The 16,822-nt window shown below is 43.3% G+C and overlaps 1 protein-coding gene across 2 annotated transcripts in view; it reads right to left on the minus strand.

Moving 5' to 3' along the window:
* Positions 1-16,822, minus strand: part of LOC126274083 (protocadherin-like wing polarity protein stan) — a 358,480-nt gene that overhangs the window by 244,161 nt on the left and 97,497 nt on the right. For both annotated transcript variants that reach the window (XM_049977080.1, XM_049977081.1), the window contains exons 12-14: positions 11,840-11,989; positions 7,588-7,762; positions 495-620 (exon numbers count right to left, since the gene is read on the minus strand). In XM_049977080.1, the coding sequence (XP_049833037.1) occupies positions 495-620; positions 7,588-7,762; positions 11,840-11,989 (451 nt within the window). The remainder of the gene's footprint in view (positions 1-494; positions 621-7,587; positions 7,763-11,839; positions 11,990-16,822) is intronic.

Consider the following 16,822-nt stretch of genomic DNA (forward strand, 5'->3'; position numbering starts at 1 on the left):
GCCCCATGTCTTTTCAATACTAACATTACTTTTATTTATTTCTTCTTCCAACACTTACATCAGACTATTGGTTTTTATTTCTTTTACAAAAATACTTATCTTTTCTGTATCACTATGGGAAATAAACACACATATCTTTAAAACAACAAGTAGGTTCTAATTGGTTACAGACACAAATAATACAATTTATTGCTTTCATTACTTAAAATAATTTTCTTCTCTCAAGGGTCATGATGTGACAATATCAACGACATGAAATATAGCTTGTATGCTCAGTTAGGACAAAGGCAGTAAATGGAAATGCCTTAAATTTATTTAAAGAATAAACATAGCACTTCTTGAAGTGATCACCAGAAAGGTAATATTTATACCTCTCTCTCTATTAATACAATGTGAATCGCATCAGAAAGTTAGGGATTAATTCACTGTTGTATGTCAGTGTGGACAGTTTGAACAAATTAAAGCAAAAAAGCATGAGACAAAAATACACATACCAGTGAATCCAGGTTTGCACACACATGTGTAACCACCTTCTTTCCGATAACACTGCCCATTATTACCACAAGGATTAGAGTAACACAAATTTACCTCTGTATCACAAAGGTAATGTTCTCTGCTACCTGAAAGTATGACAGAAAAAAAGAGACAGAGTTTAGAACCATAAATAGCAACAAAACATGAAAACAGAATACACAAACAACATTTTACAGAATAGATTCTTCCCTGCACATGCTCGCCGCATAAAACAGCAAATATTCTGCACCTTTAGAACAAACTGGCAAATATTCCAATCCTAAATTTTATTTGGTTCTCTTCCAAATGAAATGGAAGCTTTATTGCTATGCTGCAGGGAAAATCTGAAAAAACTTGTTGCTTCTCATGTGTGTTATCAAACAGCTACACATGCCTGTCACTGTTAACTTCTCAGAATATCATAGCTCGTCATTTGCAATTGGCATAATGTTTAATAGCATGCTCAAACTACTAAATATTTTTATAATGTGTTTGGTCATTGAGAGACACTGACCATACATTAAGAATGTGAAAATACTATAATCATTTAAATACATTTCACAAAAATGCTAATTGTCAGAAACCTCTCACAGGGTCTCCACAATACCCGTTATGATATTCTGAGATATATAAATAAAATAGAAAGAAACTTCCACATGGGAAAAATATATTAAAAACAAAGATTCCAAGACTTACCAAGCGGGAAAGTGCCAGCAGACAGGCACAATGAACAAAACACACAAACACACACACAGAATTACTAGCTTTCGCAACCGATGGTTGCTTCTTCAGGAAAGAGGGGAGGAGAGGGAAAGACGAAAGGATGTGGATTTAAGGGAGAGGGTAAGGAGTCATTCCAATCCCGAGAGCGGAAAGACTTCCCTTAGGGGGAAAAAAGGACAGGTGTACACTCGCACACACACACATATCCATCCGCACATACACAGACACAAGCTTTTTTTCGAGATTTTTTTTTGGAAGTTATTTTCGGAAAAAAAAAATTTCCAAACTTTTTACGACAAAAAAATTTTTTTTTCGAAATTTTCCTGAATTTCCCCACCCTTTAACGTGTTCTGGAGACAACACAACTACCTAACCTTTGCACCCATTGTTATTCACCAACCTAAGTTCAGCACAGGATCAACATAGCTCATCTCAAACCAACACTTTTTCGACTTTTTTCACACCTTTATCTCTCCCTATATATATTTCTATTTATTTTCACTTTAACCTCATATTACCCTTTCCACCTTCTAATACCATGTCAACCTCACAACATCCCTACAACAACCCCATTAAATTTTATTTACATTCCCTCCGCAAACATGCCTTCACTCTAGCTAGATTACGCTCCCATATTTTATTTACTCAGGCTTGTCTGACATCTGGCATTACCCCCCAAAGGCCTCACACTTAAAGTTCCCATCTCTGGCTGCAATCCTTCTTTCCATCAGTCCTTATACCAGTTCCAAACTGCACAATCCATAGCCCTCACCCGCCTAATCCTTCACCTATACATCGACTTGGCCAATGAACACACCTGTCAACTCCTATCCCAAATCAAAGTCCTCAATCTTTCCTCTCCCACATCCACACCGGCTGTTCATAGCATCCTCCTACAGGCCAACCACAAATTGGAACAGCATGCCACCCTCCACCTCAAAAAACTATCCAATCTCCTGGTTTCCCACCTACGGAAAGGCAACTCACTCGCCCTCCACAACCTTTCCAACAAACCTCAACCTCTTCTCAATCCACACAGACCCAGTCTCTCCCATCTACTCAATCTCCCACTTCCAGCTCCACTCCCCCAAACACCCCAAAATTCTAGACAACACAATCTGGAACCACAACACCCCAATTCAGTAGTTAACCTTTCCTCCAAACCTCTCTCCCAATCCGAAACCTCTGTCCTATCCAAAGGCCTCACCTCAGCCCCACTCCCAGTTTCAACCAAACTGCCCTAGTCAAAGATTTACTGTCCCACACTCGTAGTCTCCGTTGGAAATATCACTTTGCCACGAAGAAAAATAATCGTGATCCCACTCCTAATGATCCAACTCCCCAAGACACTATCCAAATTGAACCCTACCTGGAACAGTTCCGTCCTCCGTCACAGTGGGACCCACCTCCTCTTCCTCAAAATCACCCTCTCCAAACCTTCCAGGAATTTCTCACTTCCAGCCTTGCCTCTCAATCTTTCTTGAAAAATCTTAATCCTACTCCCAACATCACCACAGCTGAAGCGAGGGCTATCCGTGATCTGAAAGCTGACCGATCCATCATCATTCTTCCGGCTGACAAGGGTTCCACGACCGTGGTACTTGATCGTCGGGAGTATGTGGGTGAGGGACTGCGTCAGCTTTCAGACAACTCTGCATACAAAGTTTGACAAGGTAATCCTATTCCTGATGTCCAGGTGGAGCTTCAAGGAATCCTCAGAACCTTAGCCCCCCTACAAAACCTTTCACCTGACTCCATCAAACTCCTGACCCCACCAACACCTCACACTCTTACCTTCTACCTACTTCCTAAAATTCACAAACCCAAACATCCCGGCCGCCCCATTGTAGCTGGTCACCAAGCCCCCAAAGAACATATCTCTGCCTACGTAGATCAACACCTTCAACCCATTACATGCAGTCTATCATCGTTCATCAAAGACACCAAGCACTTTCTTGAACGCCTGGAATCCGTACGCAGTCTGTTACCTCCGGAAACCATCCTTGTAACCGTTGATTCCACTTCCCTATACACAAATATCCCGCACGTCCAGGGCCTCACTGCAATGGAGCACTTCCTTTCACGCCGATCACCTGCCACCCTACCTAAAACCTCTTTCCTCGTCACCTTAGCCAGCTTCATCCTGACCCACAACTTCTTCACTTTTGAAGGCCAGACATACCAACAATTAAAGGGAACAGTCATGGGTACCAGGATGGCCCCCTCGTATGCCAACCTATTTATGGGTCGCTTAGAGGAAGCCTTCTTGGTTACCCAAGCCTGCCAACCCAAAGGTTGGTACAGATTTATTGACGACATCTTCATGATCTGGACTCAGAGTGAAGAACAACTCCTGAATTTCCTCTCCAACCTCAACTCCTTTGGTTCCATCAGATTCACCTGGTCCTACTCCAAATCGAATGCCACTTTCCTTGACCTTGACCCCCATCTGTCCAATGGCCAGCTTCACACATCCGTCCACATCAAACCTACCAACAAGCAACAGTACCTCCATTATGACAGCTGCCACCCATTCCATTTCAAACGGTCCCTTCCCTACAGCCTAGGCCTCCGTGGCAAACGAATCTGCTCCAGTCCTGAATCCCTGGACCATTACACCAACAACCTGAAAACAGCTTTCGCATTCCGCAACTACCTTCCCGACCTGGTACAGAAGCAGATACCCAGAGCCACTTCCTCATCCCCTCAAACCCAGAACCTCTCACAGAAGAACCCCAAAAGTGCCCCACTTGTGACAGTATACTTCCCGGGACTGGATCAGACTCTGAATGTGGCTCTCCAGCAGGGATACGACTTCCTAAATTCCTGCCCCGAAATGAGATCCATCCTTCATTAAATCCTCCCCACTCCACCAAGAGTGTCTTTCCGCCGTCCACCTAACCTTCGTAATCTCTTGGTTCATCCCTATGAAATCCCCAAACCACCTTCCCTACCCTCTGGCTCCTACCCTTGCAACCGCCCCCGGTGTAAAACCTGTCCTATGCACCCTCCCACCACCACCTACTCCAGTCCTGTAACCTGGAAGGTGTACACGATCAAAGGCAGAGCCACGTGTGAAAGCACCCACGTGATTTACCAACTGACCTGCCTACACTGTGACGCTTTCTATGTGGGAATGACCAGCAACAAACTGTCCATTTGCATGAATGGACACAGGCAGACAGTGTTTGTTGGTAATGAGGATCACCCTGTGGCTAAACATGCCTTGGTGCACGGCCAGCACATCTTGGCACAGTGTTACTCCGTCCGAGTTATCTGGAAACTTCCTACCAACACCAACCTATCCGAACTCCGGAGATGGAAACTTGCCCTAGTTATCCACCAGGCCTCAATCTCCGCTAATTTCAAGTTGTTGCCGCCACTCATTCCTCACCTGTCTTTCAACAACATCTTTGCCTCCACACTTCCACCTCGACTTACATCTCTGCCCTTACTCTTTGCCTTTAAATATGTCTGCTTGTGTCTGTGTATGTATGGATGGATGTGTGTGTGTGTGTGTGTGTGTGTGTGTGTGTGTGTGTGTGTGTGTGTGTGTGTGTGTGTGGGCGCGCGCGTGAGTATATACCTATCCTCTCCCCCTAAGGTAAGTCTTTCCGCTCCCGGGATTGGAATGACTCCTTACCCTCTCCCTTAAAACCCACATCCTTTCATTTTTCCTTTTCCTTCCCTCTTTCTTGACGAAGCAGCCACCGGTTGCGAAAGCTCGAAATTCTGTGTGTGTGTTATTCATTGTGCCTATCTACCAGCACTTTCCCGCTTGGTAAGTCTTGGAATCTTTGTTTTTAATAGATATATATGTGTGTGTGTGTGTCAAGTGAAAGCAGCAGAAAATGCATAATATGGAAATGTGCAAACTTTTGGAGTTAGTAGCCCCTTTTTCTGGAAGAAGTGTTTAAGGACGAGGAATGAAGGAAAGACTTTCTCCCTTTCTCATCCCATCCAACAGTTTCTCATGAGTCAGGATTCTGGGCAATTTTTCCATACTTCTTCCCATTTCCTGAACTTCGCATTTATTTGTCTTCAACCCTCTTCCTTTAACTTCAAACCTTCTGCCAGAAAAAGAGGCCACTGCCATAGAAAGCTTGCACATTTCCAGATCTTCTACATATTTTCTCCTGCTGCCACTTGGTGAATGAACTTTTTTCCTATCGATATTATGTTATGAAAGTAATATGATATTGTGAACTATTCCCCAATACTACATACTCAATTCACTGTCATCACTGATTAACTTGACCATTTATTGTCCAAATAACACTTATTATTACCCTTTATATGCAGCAGTTCACTTGCAATTTATTTTGGGGTGTTGTATAAAGTCACTCAACACGAACAAGCCTGTGAAAAATGCATATAACAGGTCACTAGCCTGTTTTGGCTGTACTTACAAGCCTATTACAGAAGACAATCTAATCAACAGTAGTTTATTGTACAGTCTGAGACCTTTTGATCTGAATCCTATCATCAAGTTCAACTGATCTGTCTGAGAGACATAGCTGTCAAAAGTAGTCTGACTTTCTACATTGAATTTGGAATTATTTGTCTTATGTTGTAAATTTTCCTCTAATATCTTTTACAATCCTTGATAAAAAAAATGAAGTGTCAAGAAAAACATCAATGTAACTTGGAACATGTACACACCATTGGTGCGGATGTAAAAGATTTGAGTTGCAATGCAGATAGAATGGCCACCTGACTGCATTAGTGTTGTTCATGTGTATTGTTGTTACCAGGCCTGGTAGAGTATATAAGTGGCATGAACAGTGTCAGATGTTCAGTGACCACTGCGAACTATATGGTGATGTCACATATTCATGTGAGACAGTGTTATCAGAACTTCAGAGTTTTCAGGGGACTCATTCTGTGTCTCCATTTGGCTGCCTGGTCAAATCGTGCAATCTCCAGATTTGTCAGTTGTTTGAATGTGACAGTGGCCTTGATGTTGGACCACACAGGAACATGAAGTCAAGTATACTCATCGTCAAGGTTCTGTTCAGCTAGATCTGACCCACAATGTAAACCCTTCATATAGTTGCTGTCATATGATAACAAGTAATAGACTCCCTGTAATATTCTGTGTCACCGCACCATTGGTCAGAGACTAGCAGCAGCCAAACTAAGGAAATAATGTCCCTCAACACAAACTGCTGTGTATGGAGTGGTGCAATGACAGAAAACACTGATTGCTACTGAGTGACATTGCATTGTATGCAGTGATGAACTGTGGTGAGTATGGCGGTGAGCTGTGGATAGGCTCCATTCTTACAATGTTTTGGAGAGACGCAGCAGCATTAACATTGTTGTCATGGAGTGCGGAGTTATCACGACAACTTTAGATCAAGGCTGGTATGTAAGGAACTATGACAGCACAACTGCAAATCACAGAACTGTGTCCTCACGTGTTACCTCGCCTGCGACAGTATCACAGTGTCTATTTTCAACATGAGTGTGCTCATCCTTCCTTACACAATACATGTCTTTATGAACTATCCAAGTGGTGTACTCCAGTAGTCAGTCAGACCCTCATATCCATTCCCAGTAAAATATGTGAGAGACCATCTCGGGCATCAACACCATTCCAGTGTCATTACCCATGATATCAAAGATTAGTTCAACTTGCCTCAGGATAGGACACACTAGTTTTATGAACCCTTTCCCACAAAATCAGTGTATCCATTGAAGCCAGAGAGGGTGCACTGTCACAGTGATATTTGGGTTCATATTGCAAAGTTCTTTGAACACTGATCTCAATTTTACAATTATTGCAATACCACCACACAACCTTTCAACCTGTGAAGCTCTATTTTATTTCTTCCTCCTCTTCTGGGTGCTTCACTTTTTTTCAGGCATTGTATTTACTATTTTGTCACATTGTTTCTGTCCTCTTCCCTTTCCACAAAAAACAAATCTAAACACAGTTCATATTTAAACTCAGATATCTGAATTTTATAGGCCTCATAATAAAGCATGAATTCTTCTGTCCTCATTTGGCATGCTACTAGAACAAGGAAAAAGGTGCTGCATATCATGTTTAGCAAATCAACAACTAAGCAAACATGGGGAGTAGACAGCACTGTTGTTAGTTCTTGTTTAACAATAGTTAATTCATAACTAGCACACAGCAAATTTAAAACAACACTACCAGCAAAAAAATAGTAGCAATTAATAACAATTATCTTCAAAATTCTGCCAATTTTTTGTCACAGGCTAAAATTATTTATGCAAAGTAATAAATTTTCTACTCTACAGTGCACTCTCAAGCTTGGAAAAAAAGGAGGAGGAGGAGGAGGACGAGAAGAAAAAGAAAAACTTTCACAAGAATCTACTCACCTGTAAACCCCACAGGACAGCGGCACGCAAATGTTGTGACTGGGTATATTGGACGAAATAAAACAGTATCACTGCTAATGAATCCTGATGCATTGCCAAATTTAAGTACTGTCAGACATTCTTCATAGTTCAGGCATGGCTCGCGAACACATAGATTGTCATCAAAGGGTAAGACCTATGACAAAAGGGCAAGATTACTCCATTACATCATACGTGCATTTCTTGCACCAACTACAGGCTAAAAAAGGAAAATGCATGAAATGTAATGGTCTGTTTATACAATGTGAACCAACCTACATTTATATATCCTAAATTGGATTAATAACTAGCTTCATTGAACGCAACTTCTTACATGAACACAACTTCTTACATCAAATCAATAAAACACGGACATTCCAGCTGTAGCTTACAATTACTTATGACCTAATGAGTACTATACCCAACTACATAATTCTATAACAACAAGATAATCATATTATCAGTGAACCAGCCATATTACATTCTCAACATTAACAATATGCAAAAGGCTTTCTTGAAATAATCACAATTGCGTGTACAAACCAAGAGCTGCTGACTCCACTATAAGAATACACCACACTATCATCAATACTGAAAAGTGAAAGCATTGTTTCTATTTCTCCATCTACATTTATTGTTTTCAAACCACAGTGAGGTGCATGACAGAGGACACATCCCATTATAGCAGTTATTAGGGGTTTTTCCTGTTCTAGTTACATATGGAGCACAGCAAGAATCATGTTAGAATGCCTCTGTGCATGCAGTAATTACTCTAATCTTATCCTACAACCCATATGTGAGTGATATGTAGAGGGTTGCAATGTATTCATATAAAGCTGGTTCTTGAAACTTAGTTAATACACTTTCTTGGAATAGTTTGCATCTATCTTCAAGAACCTTCCAGTTCACTTCCTTCAGTATCTCTGTGACACTCTCCCTCAGATTAAACAAACCTACATCTACATCTACATTTATACTCCGCAAGCCACCCAACGGTGTGTGGCAGAGGGTACTTTACGTGCCACTGTCATTACCTCCCAGTCGCGTATGGTTTGCGGGAAGAACTACTGTCTGAAAGCCTCCGTGCGCGCTCTAATCTCTCTAATTTTACATTTGTGATCTCCACGGGAGGTATAAGTAGGGGGAAGCAATATATTCGATACCTCATCCAGAAACGCACCCTCTCGAAACCTGGCAAGCAAGCTACACCGCGATGCAGAGCGCCTCTCTTGCAGAGTCTGCCACTTGAGTTTGTTAAACATCTCCATAACGCTATCACGATTACCAAATAACCCTGTGACGAAACATGCCGCTCTTCTTTGGATCTTCTCTATCTCCTCTGTCAACCCGATCTGGTATGGATCCCACACTGATGAGCAATACTCAAGTATAGGTCAAACGAGTGTTTTGTAAGCCACCTCCTTTGTTGATGGACTACATTTTCTAAGGACTCTCCCAATGAATCTCAACCTGGTACCCGCCTTACCAACAATTAATTTTATATGATCATTCCACTTCAAATCGTTCTGCACGCATACTCCCAGATATTTTACAGAAGTAACTGCTGTGATCATCTGTGCTGCCCTTCACTGCATATGTTCAATAACCACTACTTTCTAAAGTCCATAAACCTATCCACCCAGGACACCCCATTGTAGCCGGTTACTGTGACCCAACTGAGAGAATCTCTGCTCTCAAGGACTAACACCTTCAACCTATAACCTGAATCTACCTACTTATACAAAAGATACCAACCATTTCCTTCACTAACTCTCCATAGTTCCTGTCCCTTTACCACACAGTGTGCTGCTCATCATTATTGATGCCACCTCCCTGTACATTAACATTCCTAATGCCCATGGCCTTACCAATATTGAACACTACGTTTCCTAACACCCGATGGATCCCAGACCAATAACCTCCTTCCTGGTCACCATGTCCACAATTACTTCTTGTTTGAAGGCATTACCTACAAACAAAGCAGGATTACGGCTATGGGTACCCGCATCGCACCATCCTATGCCCACCTATTGATGGGCCATCTAGACGAATCTTTACTATAAACTTAGAATCTTAAACCCCTCACATTGTTCAGATTCAATGATGACATCTTTGCTACATGGATCAAAGGTGAGGACACCCTAACCGCATTCCTCCCGGACCTCAGCAATTTCTCCCCCATTTGCTTCACCTGGTCCTGCTCAACCCATCAAGCCACCTTCCAAGATGTTACCCTTCACCTCAAAGACGGCTACATCATTACCTATGTCCATATCAAGCCTATTAACCATCAGCAATATCTCCACTTCGACAGCTGCCACCTGTTCCATACCATGAAGCCTCTTCCACACAGTGTAGCTACCCATGGTCGTCGCATCTGCAGTGACGAGCAATCCCTCTCGAAATATACTGAGGGTCTCACTCAAGCCTTCACTAATCCTAATTATCCTCCCAACCTTGCACAAAAACAAATCTCCCGTGCTTAATCCTTCAAGTCTCCCACCACCTCCCAAAGTCCCACTGTCTGGTCACAGAGGAGTATTCACCTCTTAATTTAGTAACACCCAGGACTGGAGCAACTGAATTACATTCTCTGCCAGGGTTATGATTACCTTTCATCGTGGCCTGAAATGAGAAATGTCCTACTCACTATCCTTCTCACCCCTCCCACAGTGGTACTCCACTGTCTACTGAACCTACACAATATACACGTCCACCCTTACACAACCCCTGCTCCCAATCCCTTACCTCATGGCTCATACCCCTGTATTAGACACAGATGCAAGACAGGTCCCATACATCCTCCCACCACCACCACCTACTCCAGTACTGTTACTAACATCACCTATCCCATCAAAGGCAGGGCTACCTGTGAAACCAGTCATGTAATCTACAAGCTAAACTGCAATCACTGTGCGGCATTCTATGCAGGCATGACAACCAAAAATCTGTCTGTCCGCATGAATGGCCACCAACAAACTGTGGCCAGGAAACAAGAGGACCATGCTGCTCTTGAGCAGGCTGCCCAACACATCATTCATTTCAATGACTGCTTCACGGCCTGTGCCATATGGATCCTTCCCATCAACACCAGGTTCTCTGAAATGCACAGGTGGGACCTTTCCCTGCAATACATCCGACTTTCCCATAAACCTCCTGGCCTCAACCTTCATTAGTCACTGTACTCACCCATCCAGCTTCTTCCCTGTTCCCATTCCAGCATTACACAGTCTTCACTCCACCATCACACTCAGTCTTTTTATTTCTCTCCTTTTCCACTACTTCCCCTCCCCATCTCTCCCCTGCCCTCCGTCTAACCTGCAGCACTTCACTGTCTGTCACCCCCACCATACTATCCCTCCCCCTCCCTGCTCCAGCCTTCTCTTTATCACAACCCAGTCGCCACTCCCATCATGCACTGATGCTGCTGCTCACAGTGTGGTCTCAATTGCCTGAGATGGCAGTTGTGCGTGTGTGTGCGTGTGTGTGTGTGTGTGTGTGTGTCCATCCATCCGTCCTTGTGTCTGTCACCTGTTATTGACGAAGGCCTCAACGGTCGCTTTTTGTTGTGCCTATCTGCGACTCAGCATCTCCACTATACAGTGAGTAGCAATTTTCCTCTTCATAATATTGTTACATTCCATCCTGGATTTTCCATTGTTTGATGATTAAAATATGACTGGGGAGCTTATGTACAAGTGAACTGAGGTTTTCTCTAAAGTTTTTGGTTACATCAGTGGCTGAGTCTGGTGGGCAATAGAAGGATCCAATTATTGTTTTATGTCCACCTCTGATACGGAGTCTTGCCCAAAGAATCTCACATACAGCTTCAATTTCTACCTCTGTGCATTTGAGTTTCTTATTTACTGCGACAAAACCACCACCTCCATTTCCCATTTTCCTATCCTTTTGATATACACTTACATTTTCTCCAAAACTCGCACTGCTATCAATTTCAGGTTTCCAGCATGTTCTCATATTGGTATGAATGAGGCAGACTGTGCTGTATAATAGTACCAGCGATATATTTTGTAATCAAAGATATTCCTTTCTGTGTATCGCTGCCTTGTCTATACATACAAATAATGTCATTTATCAACTACATAAAGGCTGCAAGATATTTCGAATAACAATAGGTATCTTAATGAACTACCAAGTTTTTATGAAAAATGAACATGTTGCTATATTACCAGAACACACTATCATTTCTATTTTTCCTTATCTTATTACTCACCTGAACTGTTGATAGCCTGGCCAAAATAGTCCGTTTAAGATAAACTTGTTCCTGCAGAAACTGTGGTGAATAAAACTCATCTCCATTCAAATCCGGTCGCCGAGCAGAGAAGCTCACATTCAAGATTTTTGCATCAACATCAGTATCATCCTAAAGTGAAAACATATCAGTCTTTGTTTATGAAAGCCAAATGATTGCTTTTACATTTTGTATGGTAAACCTCTGATCAGATTTAAGGGATGGAGAACAGAAAAAACCACATTAACATACCATTTGACATAGAATACTTATCTACTGAGTACAGCTTTATAATGCAAATGAAGAGTCAGTATAAGAGTTAAACAGATAATAGTCTCAAGACTAAATATATCCTTAGAGTTAATGAAAACAGTTTCTCAACCCTGCATATGAAGTTCTAAAATACACACACACACACACACACACACACACACACACACACAATGTCCGATCCTTAAGGTCCTGAACACATCATTAAGAAATTAAAAAACAATGGTGTGCAAGCATTCCTTATTAGCTCAAAATACGTTATGTTTCATAATACAGCGCTTGACATATGTTTTAATTCCTTCATGGTCTTAAACAATCCTTCTTTACAGATTCTCTTCAGTCTTTTGATCACAACAGACTGAGTCTCCATACAAGAGTTGGATATTGCATCTTTCATGTGTACTTTCAGTTAAGAGAAAAGAAAATACAAGTGTCTGTCCAGAAACTCGTGAAATGCACTGAATATCCAGTCCTGTGTTAGGCAAACACGCAGCATGATTAACAATGTTAGAAAAAGAGTGTTTACTGAATTTAGAAATTAGTTTAAAGATGACAGATTCATCAATAACAACTGATACAAAAATAAAGTATTACATGATGAAAAACATCTCCTCAATCAAAGAGAAAGACTATATATTGGAAGGTCGATAGACACACAAACACAAAATTCAAGCTTTCGCAACCTACGGCCGCTTCGTCAGGAAAGAGGGAAGGAGAGGGAAAGACGAAAGGATGTGGGTTTTAAGGGAGAGAGTAAGGAGTCATTCCAATCCTGGGAGCGGAAAGACTTACCTTATGGGGAAAAAAGGACAGGTATACACTCGCACAAGCGCGCACGCACACACACGCGCGCGCGCACACACACACACACACACACACACACACACACACACACACACACACACACACACATCCGCACATACACAGACACAAGCAGACATTTGTAAAGGCAAAGAGTTTGGGCAGGGATGTCAGTCGAGGCAGAAGTACAGAGGCAAAGATGTTGTTGAAAGACAGGTGAAGTACCAGCGGTGGCAACTTGAAATTAGCGGAGATTGATGCCTGGTGGATAACGAGAAGAGAGGATATATTGAAGGGCAAGTTCCCATCTCCGGAGTTCGGATAGGTTGGTGTTAGTGGGAAGTATCTAGATAACCCGGACAGTGTAACACTGTGCCAAGATGTGCTGGCCGTGCACCAAGGCATGTTTAGCCACAGGGTGATCCTCATTACCAACAAACACTGTTTGCATGTGTCCATTCATGCGAATGGACAGTTTGTTGCTGGTCATTCCCACATAGAAAGCGTCACAGTGTAGGCAGGTCAGTTGGCAAATCACGTGGGCACTTTCACACGTGGCTCTTCCTTTGATTGTGTACACCTTCCAGGTCACAGGACTGGAGTAGGTGGTGGTGGGAGGGTGCATGGGACAGGTTTTACACCGGGGGCGGTTACAAGGGTACGAGCCAGAGGGTAGGGAAGGTGGTTTGGGGAATTCATAGGGATGAACTAAGAGGTTACGAAGGTTAGGTGGATGAAGGAAAGACACTCCTGGTGGAGTGGGGAGGATTTCATGAAGGATGGATCTCATTTCAGGGCAGGTTTTTAGGAAGTCGTATCCCTGCTGGAGAGCCACATTCAGAGTCTGATCCAGTCCCGGAATGTATCCTGTCACAAGTGGGGCACTTTTTGTGGTTCTTCTGTGAGAGGTTCTGGGTTTGAGGGGATGAGGAAGTGGCTCTGGGTATTTGCCTCCGTACCAGGTCAGGGGGGTAGTTGCGGGATGTGAAAGCTGTTTTCAGGTTGTTGGTGTAATGGTTCAGGGATCCCGGACTGGAGCAGATTCGTTTGCCACGAAGACCTAGGCTGTAGGGAAGGGACCGTTTGACGTGGAATGGGTGGCAGCTGTCATAATGGAGGTACTGTTGCTTGTTGGTAGGTTTGATGTGGACGAACGTGTGAAGCTGGCCATTGGACAGATGGAGGTCAATGTCAAGGAAAGTGGCATTCGATTTGGAGTAGGACCAGGTGAATCTGATGGAACCAAAGGAGTTGAGGTTGGTGAGGAAATTCAGGAGTTGTTAATCACTGTGAGTCCAGATCATGAAGGTGTCGTCAATAAATCTGTACCAAACATTGGGTTGGCAGGCCTGGGTAACCAAGAAGGCTTCCTCTAAGTGACCCATGAATAGGTTGGCGGACGAGGGGGCCATCCTGGTAGCCATGGCTGTTCCCTTTAATTGTTGGTATGTCTGGCCTTCAAAAGTGAAGAAGTTGTGGGTCAGGATGAAGCTGGCTAAGGTGACGAGGAAAGAGGTTTTAGGTAGGGTGGCAGGTGATTGGCGTGAAAGGAAGTGCTCCATCGCAGCGAAACTCTCGACGTGCGGAATATTTGTGTATAAGGAAGTGGCATCAATGGTTACAAGGATGGTTTCCGGGGGTAACAGACTGGGTAAGGATTCCAGGCATTCGAGAAAGTGGTTGGTGTCTTTGATGAAGGATGGAAGACTGCATGTAATGGGTTGAAGGTGTTGATCTACGTAAGAAGCGATACGTTCTGTGGGGGCTTGGTAACCAGCTACAATGGGGCGGCTGGGATGTTTGGGTTTGTGAATTTTAGGAAGTAGGTAGAAGGTAGGAGTGCGAGGTGTTGGTGGGGTCAGGAGTTTGATGTAGTCAGGTGAAAGGTTTTGTAGGGGGCCTAAGGTTCTGAGAATTCCTTGAAGCTCCGCCTGGACATCAGGAATGGGATTACCTTGGCAAACTTTGTATGCAGAGTTGTCTGAAAGCTGACGCAGTCCCTCACCCACATACTCCCGACGATCAAGTACCACGGTCGTGGAACCCTTGTCAGCCGGAAGAATGATGATGGATCGGTCAGCTTTCAGATCACGGATAGCCTGCGCTTCAGCTGTGGTGATGTTGGGAGTAGGATTAAGATTTTTCAAGAAAGATTGAGGGGCAAGGCTGGAAGTGAGAAATTCCTGGAAGGTTTGGAGAGGGTGATTTTGAGGAAGAGGAGGTGGGTCCCACTGTGACGGAGGACGGAACTGTTCCAGGTAGGGTTCAATTTGGATAGTGTCTTGGGGAGTTGGATCATTAGGAGTGGGATCACGATTATTTTTCTTCGTGGCAAAGTGATATTTCCAGCGGAGACTACGAGTGTAGGACAGTAAATCTTTGACAAGGGCAGTTTGGTTGAACCTGGGAGTGGGGCTGAAGGTGAGGCCTTTGGATAGGACAGAGGTTTCGGATTGGGAGAGAGGTTTGGAGGAAAGGTTAACTACTGAACTGGGGTGTTGTGGTTCCAGATTGTGTTGACTAGAATTTTGAGGTGTTTGGGGGAGTGGAGCTGGAAGTGGGAGATTGAGTAGATGGGAGAGACTGGGTCTGTGTGCAATGAGAGGAGGTTGAGGTTTGTTGGAAAGGTTGTGGAGGGTGAGTGAGTTGCCTTTCCGGAGGTGGGAAACCAGGAGATTGGATAGTTTTTTGAGGTGGAGGGTGGCATGCTGTTCCAATTTGCGGTTGGCCTGTAGGAGGATGCTATGAACAGCCGGTGAGTAAGACTTACCATGTGGAAAAGCACCGGTAGACAGGCACAATAAATAAAACACACAAACAAACACACAAAATTTCTAGCTTTCGCAACTGACGGTTGGTTCTTCAGGAAAGAGGGAAGGAGAGGGAAAGACGAAAGGATGTGGGTTTTAAGGGAGAGGGTAAGGAGTCATTCCAATACCGGGAGCGGAAAGATTTACCTTGGGAGAAAAAAGGACAGGTGTACACACGCGCGCGCGCCCACACACACACACACACACACACACACACACACACACACACACACAAGCAGACATTTTTCTGTCGAAGTTTCTTTCATTTTATATATATATATATATATATATATATATATATATATATATATAAAACAGAAAGAAACTTCCACATGGGAAAAATATATTAAAAACAAAGATTCCAAGACTTACCAAGCGGGACAGCGCCGGCAGACAGGCACATGAACAAAACACACAAACACACACACAGAATTACGAGCTTTCGCAACTGGCAGTTGCTTCGTCAGGAAGGAAGGAAGGAGAGGGAAAAATGAAAGGATGTGGGTTTTAAGGGAGAGGGTAAGGAGTCATTCCAATCCCGGGAGCGGAAAGACTTCCCTTAGGGGAAAAAAAGGACAGGTGTACACTCGCACACACACACACACACACACACACACACACACACACACACATATCCATCCGCACATACTTGTATGTGCACATACTTGTATGTGCGGATGGATGTGTGTGTGTGTGTGTGTGTGTGTGTGTGTGTGTGTGTGTGTGCGAGTGTACACCTGTCCTTTTTTTCCCCTAAGGGAAGTCTTTCCACTCCCGGGTTTGGAATGACTCCTTACCCTCTCCCTTAAAACCGACATCCTTTCATTTTTCCCTCTCCTTCCTTCCTTCCTGACGAAGCAACTGCCAGTTGCGAAAGCTCGTAATTCTGTGTGTGTGTTTGTGTGTTTTGTTCATGTGCCTGTCTGCCGGCGCTTTCCCGCTTGGTAAGTCTTGGAATCTTTGTTTTTAATATATATATATATATATATATATATATATATATATATATATATATATATATATATAGGGAGAGATAAAGGTGTGAAAAAAGTTGAAAAAGTGTTGGTTTGAGATGAGCTATGTT

The sequence above is a fragment of the Schistocerca gregaria genome, chromosome 1 (genome assembly GCF_023897955.1).
Source record: "Schistocerca gregaria isolate iqSchGreg1 chromosome 1, iqSchGreg1.2, whole genome shotgun sequence".
NCBI classification, from domain to species: Eukaryota; Metazoa; Arthropoda; class Insecta; order Orthoptera; family Acrididae; genus Schistocerca; species Schistocerca gregaria.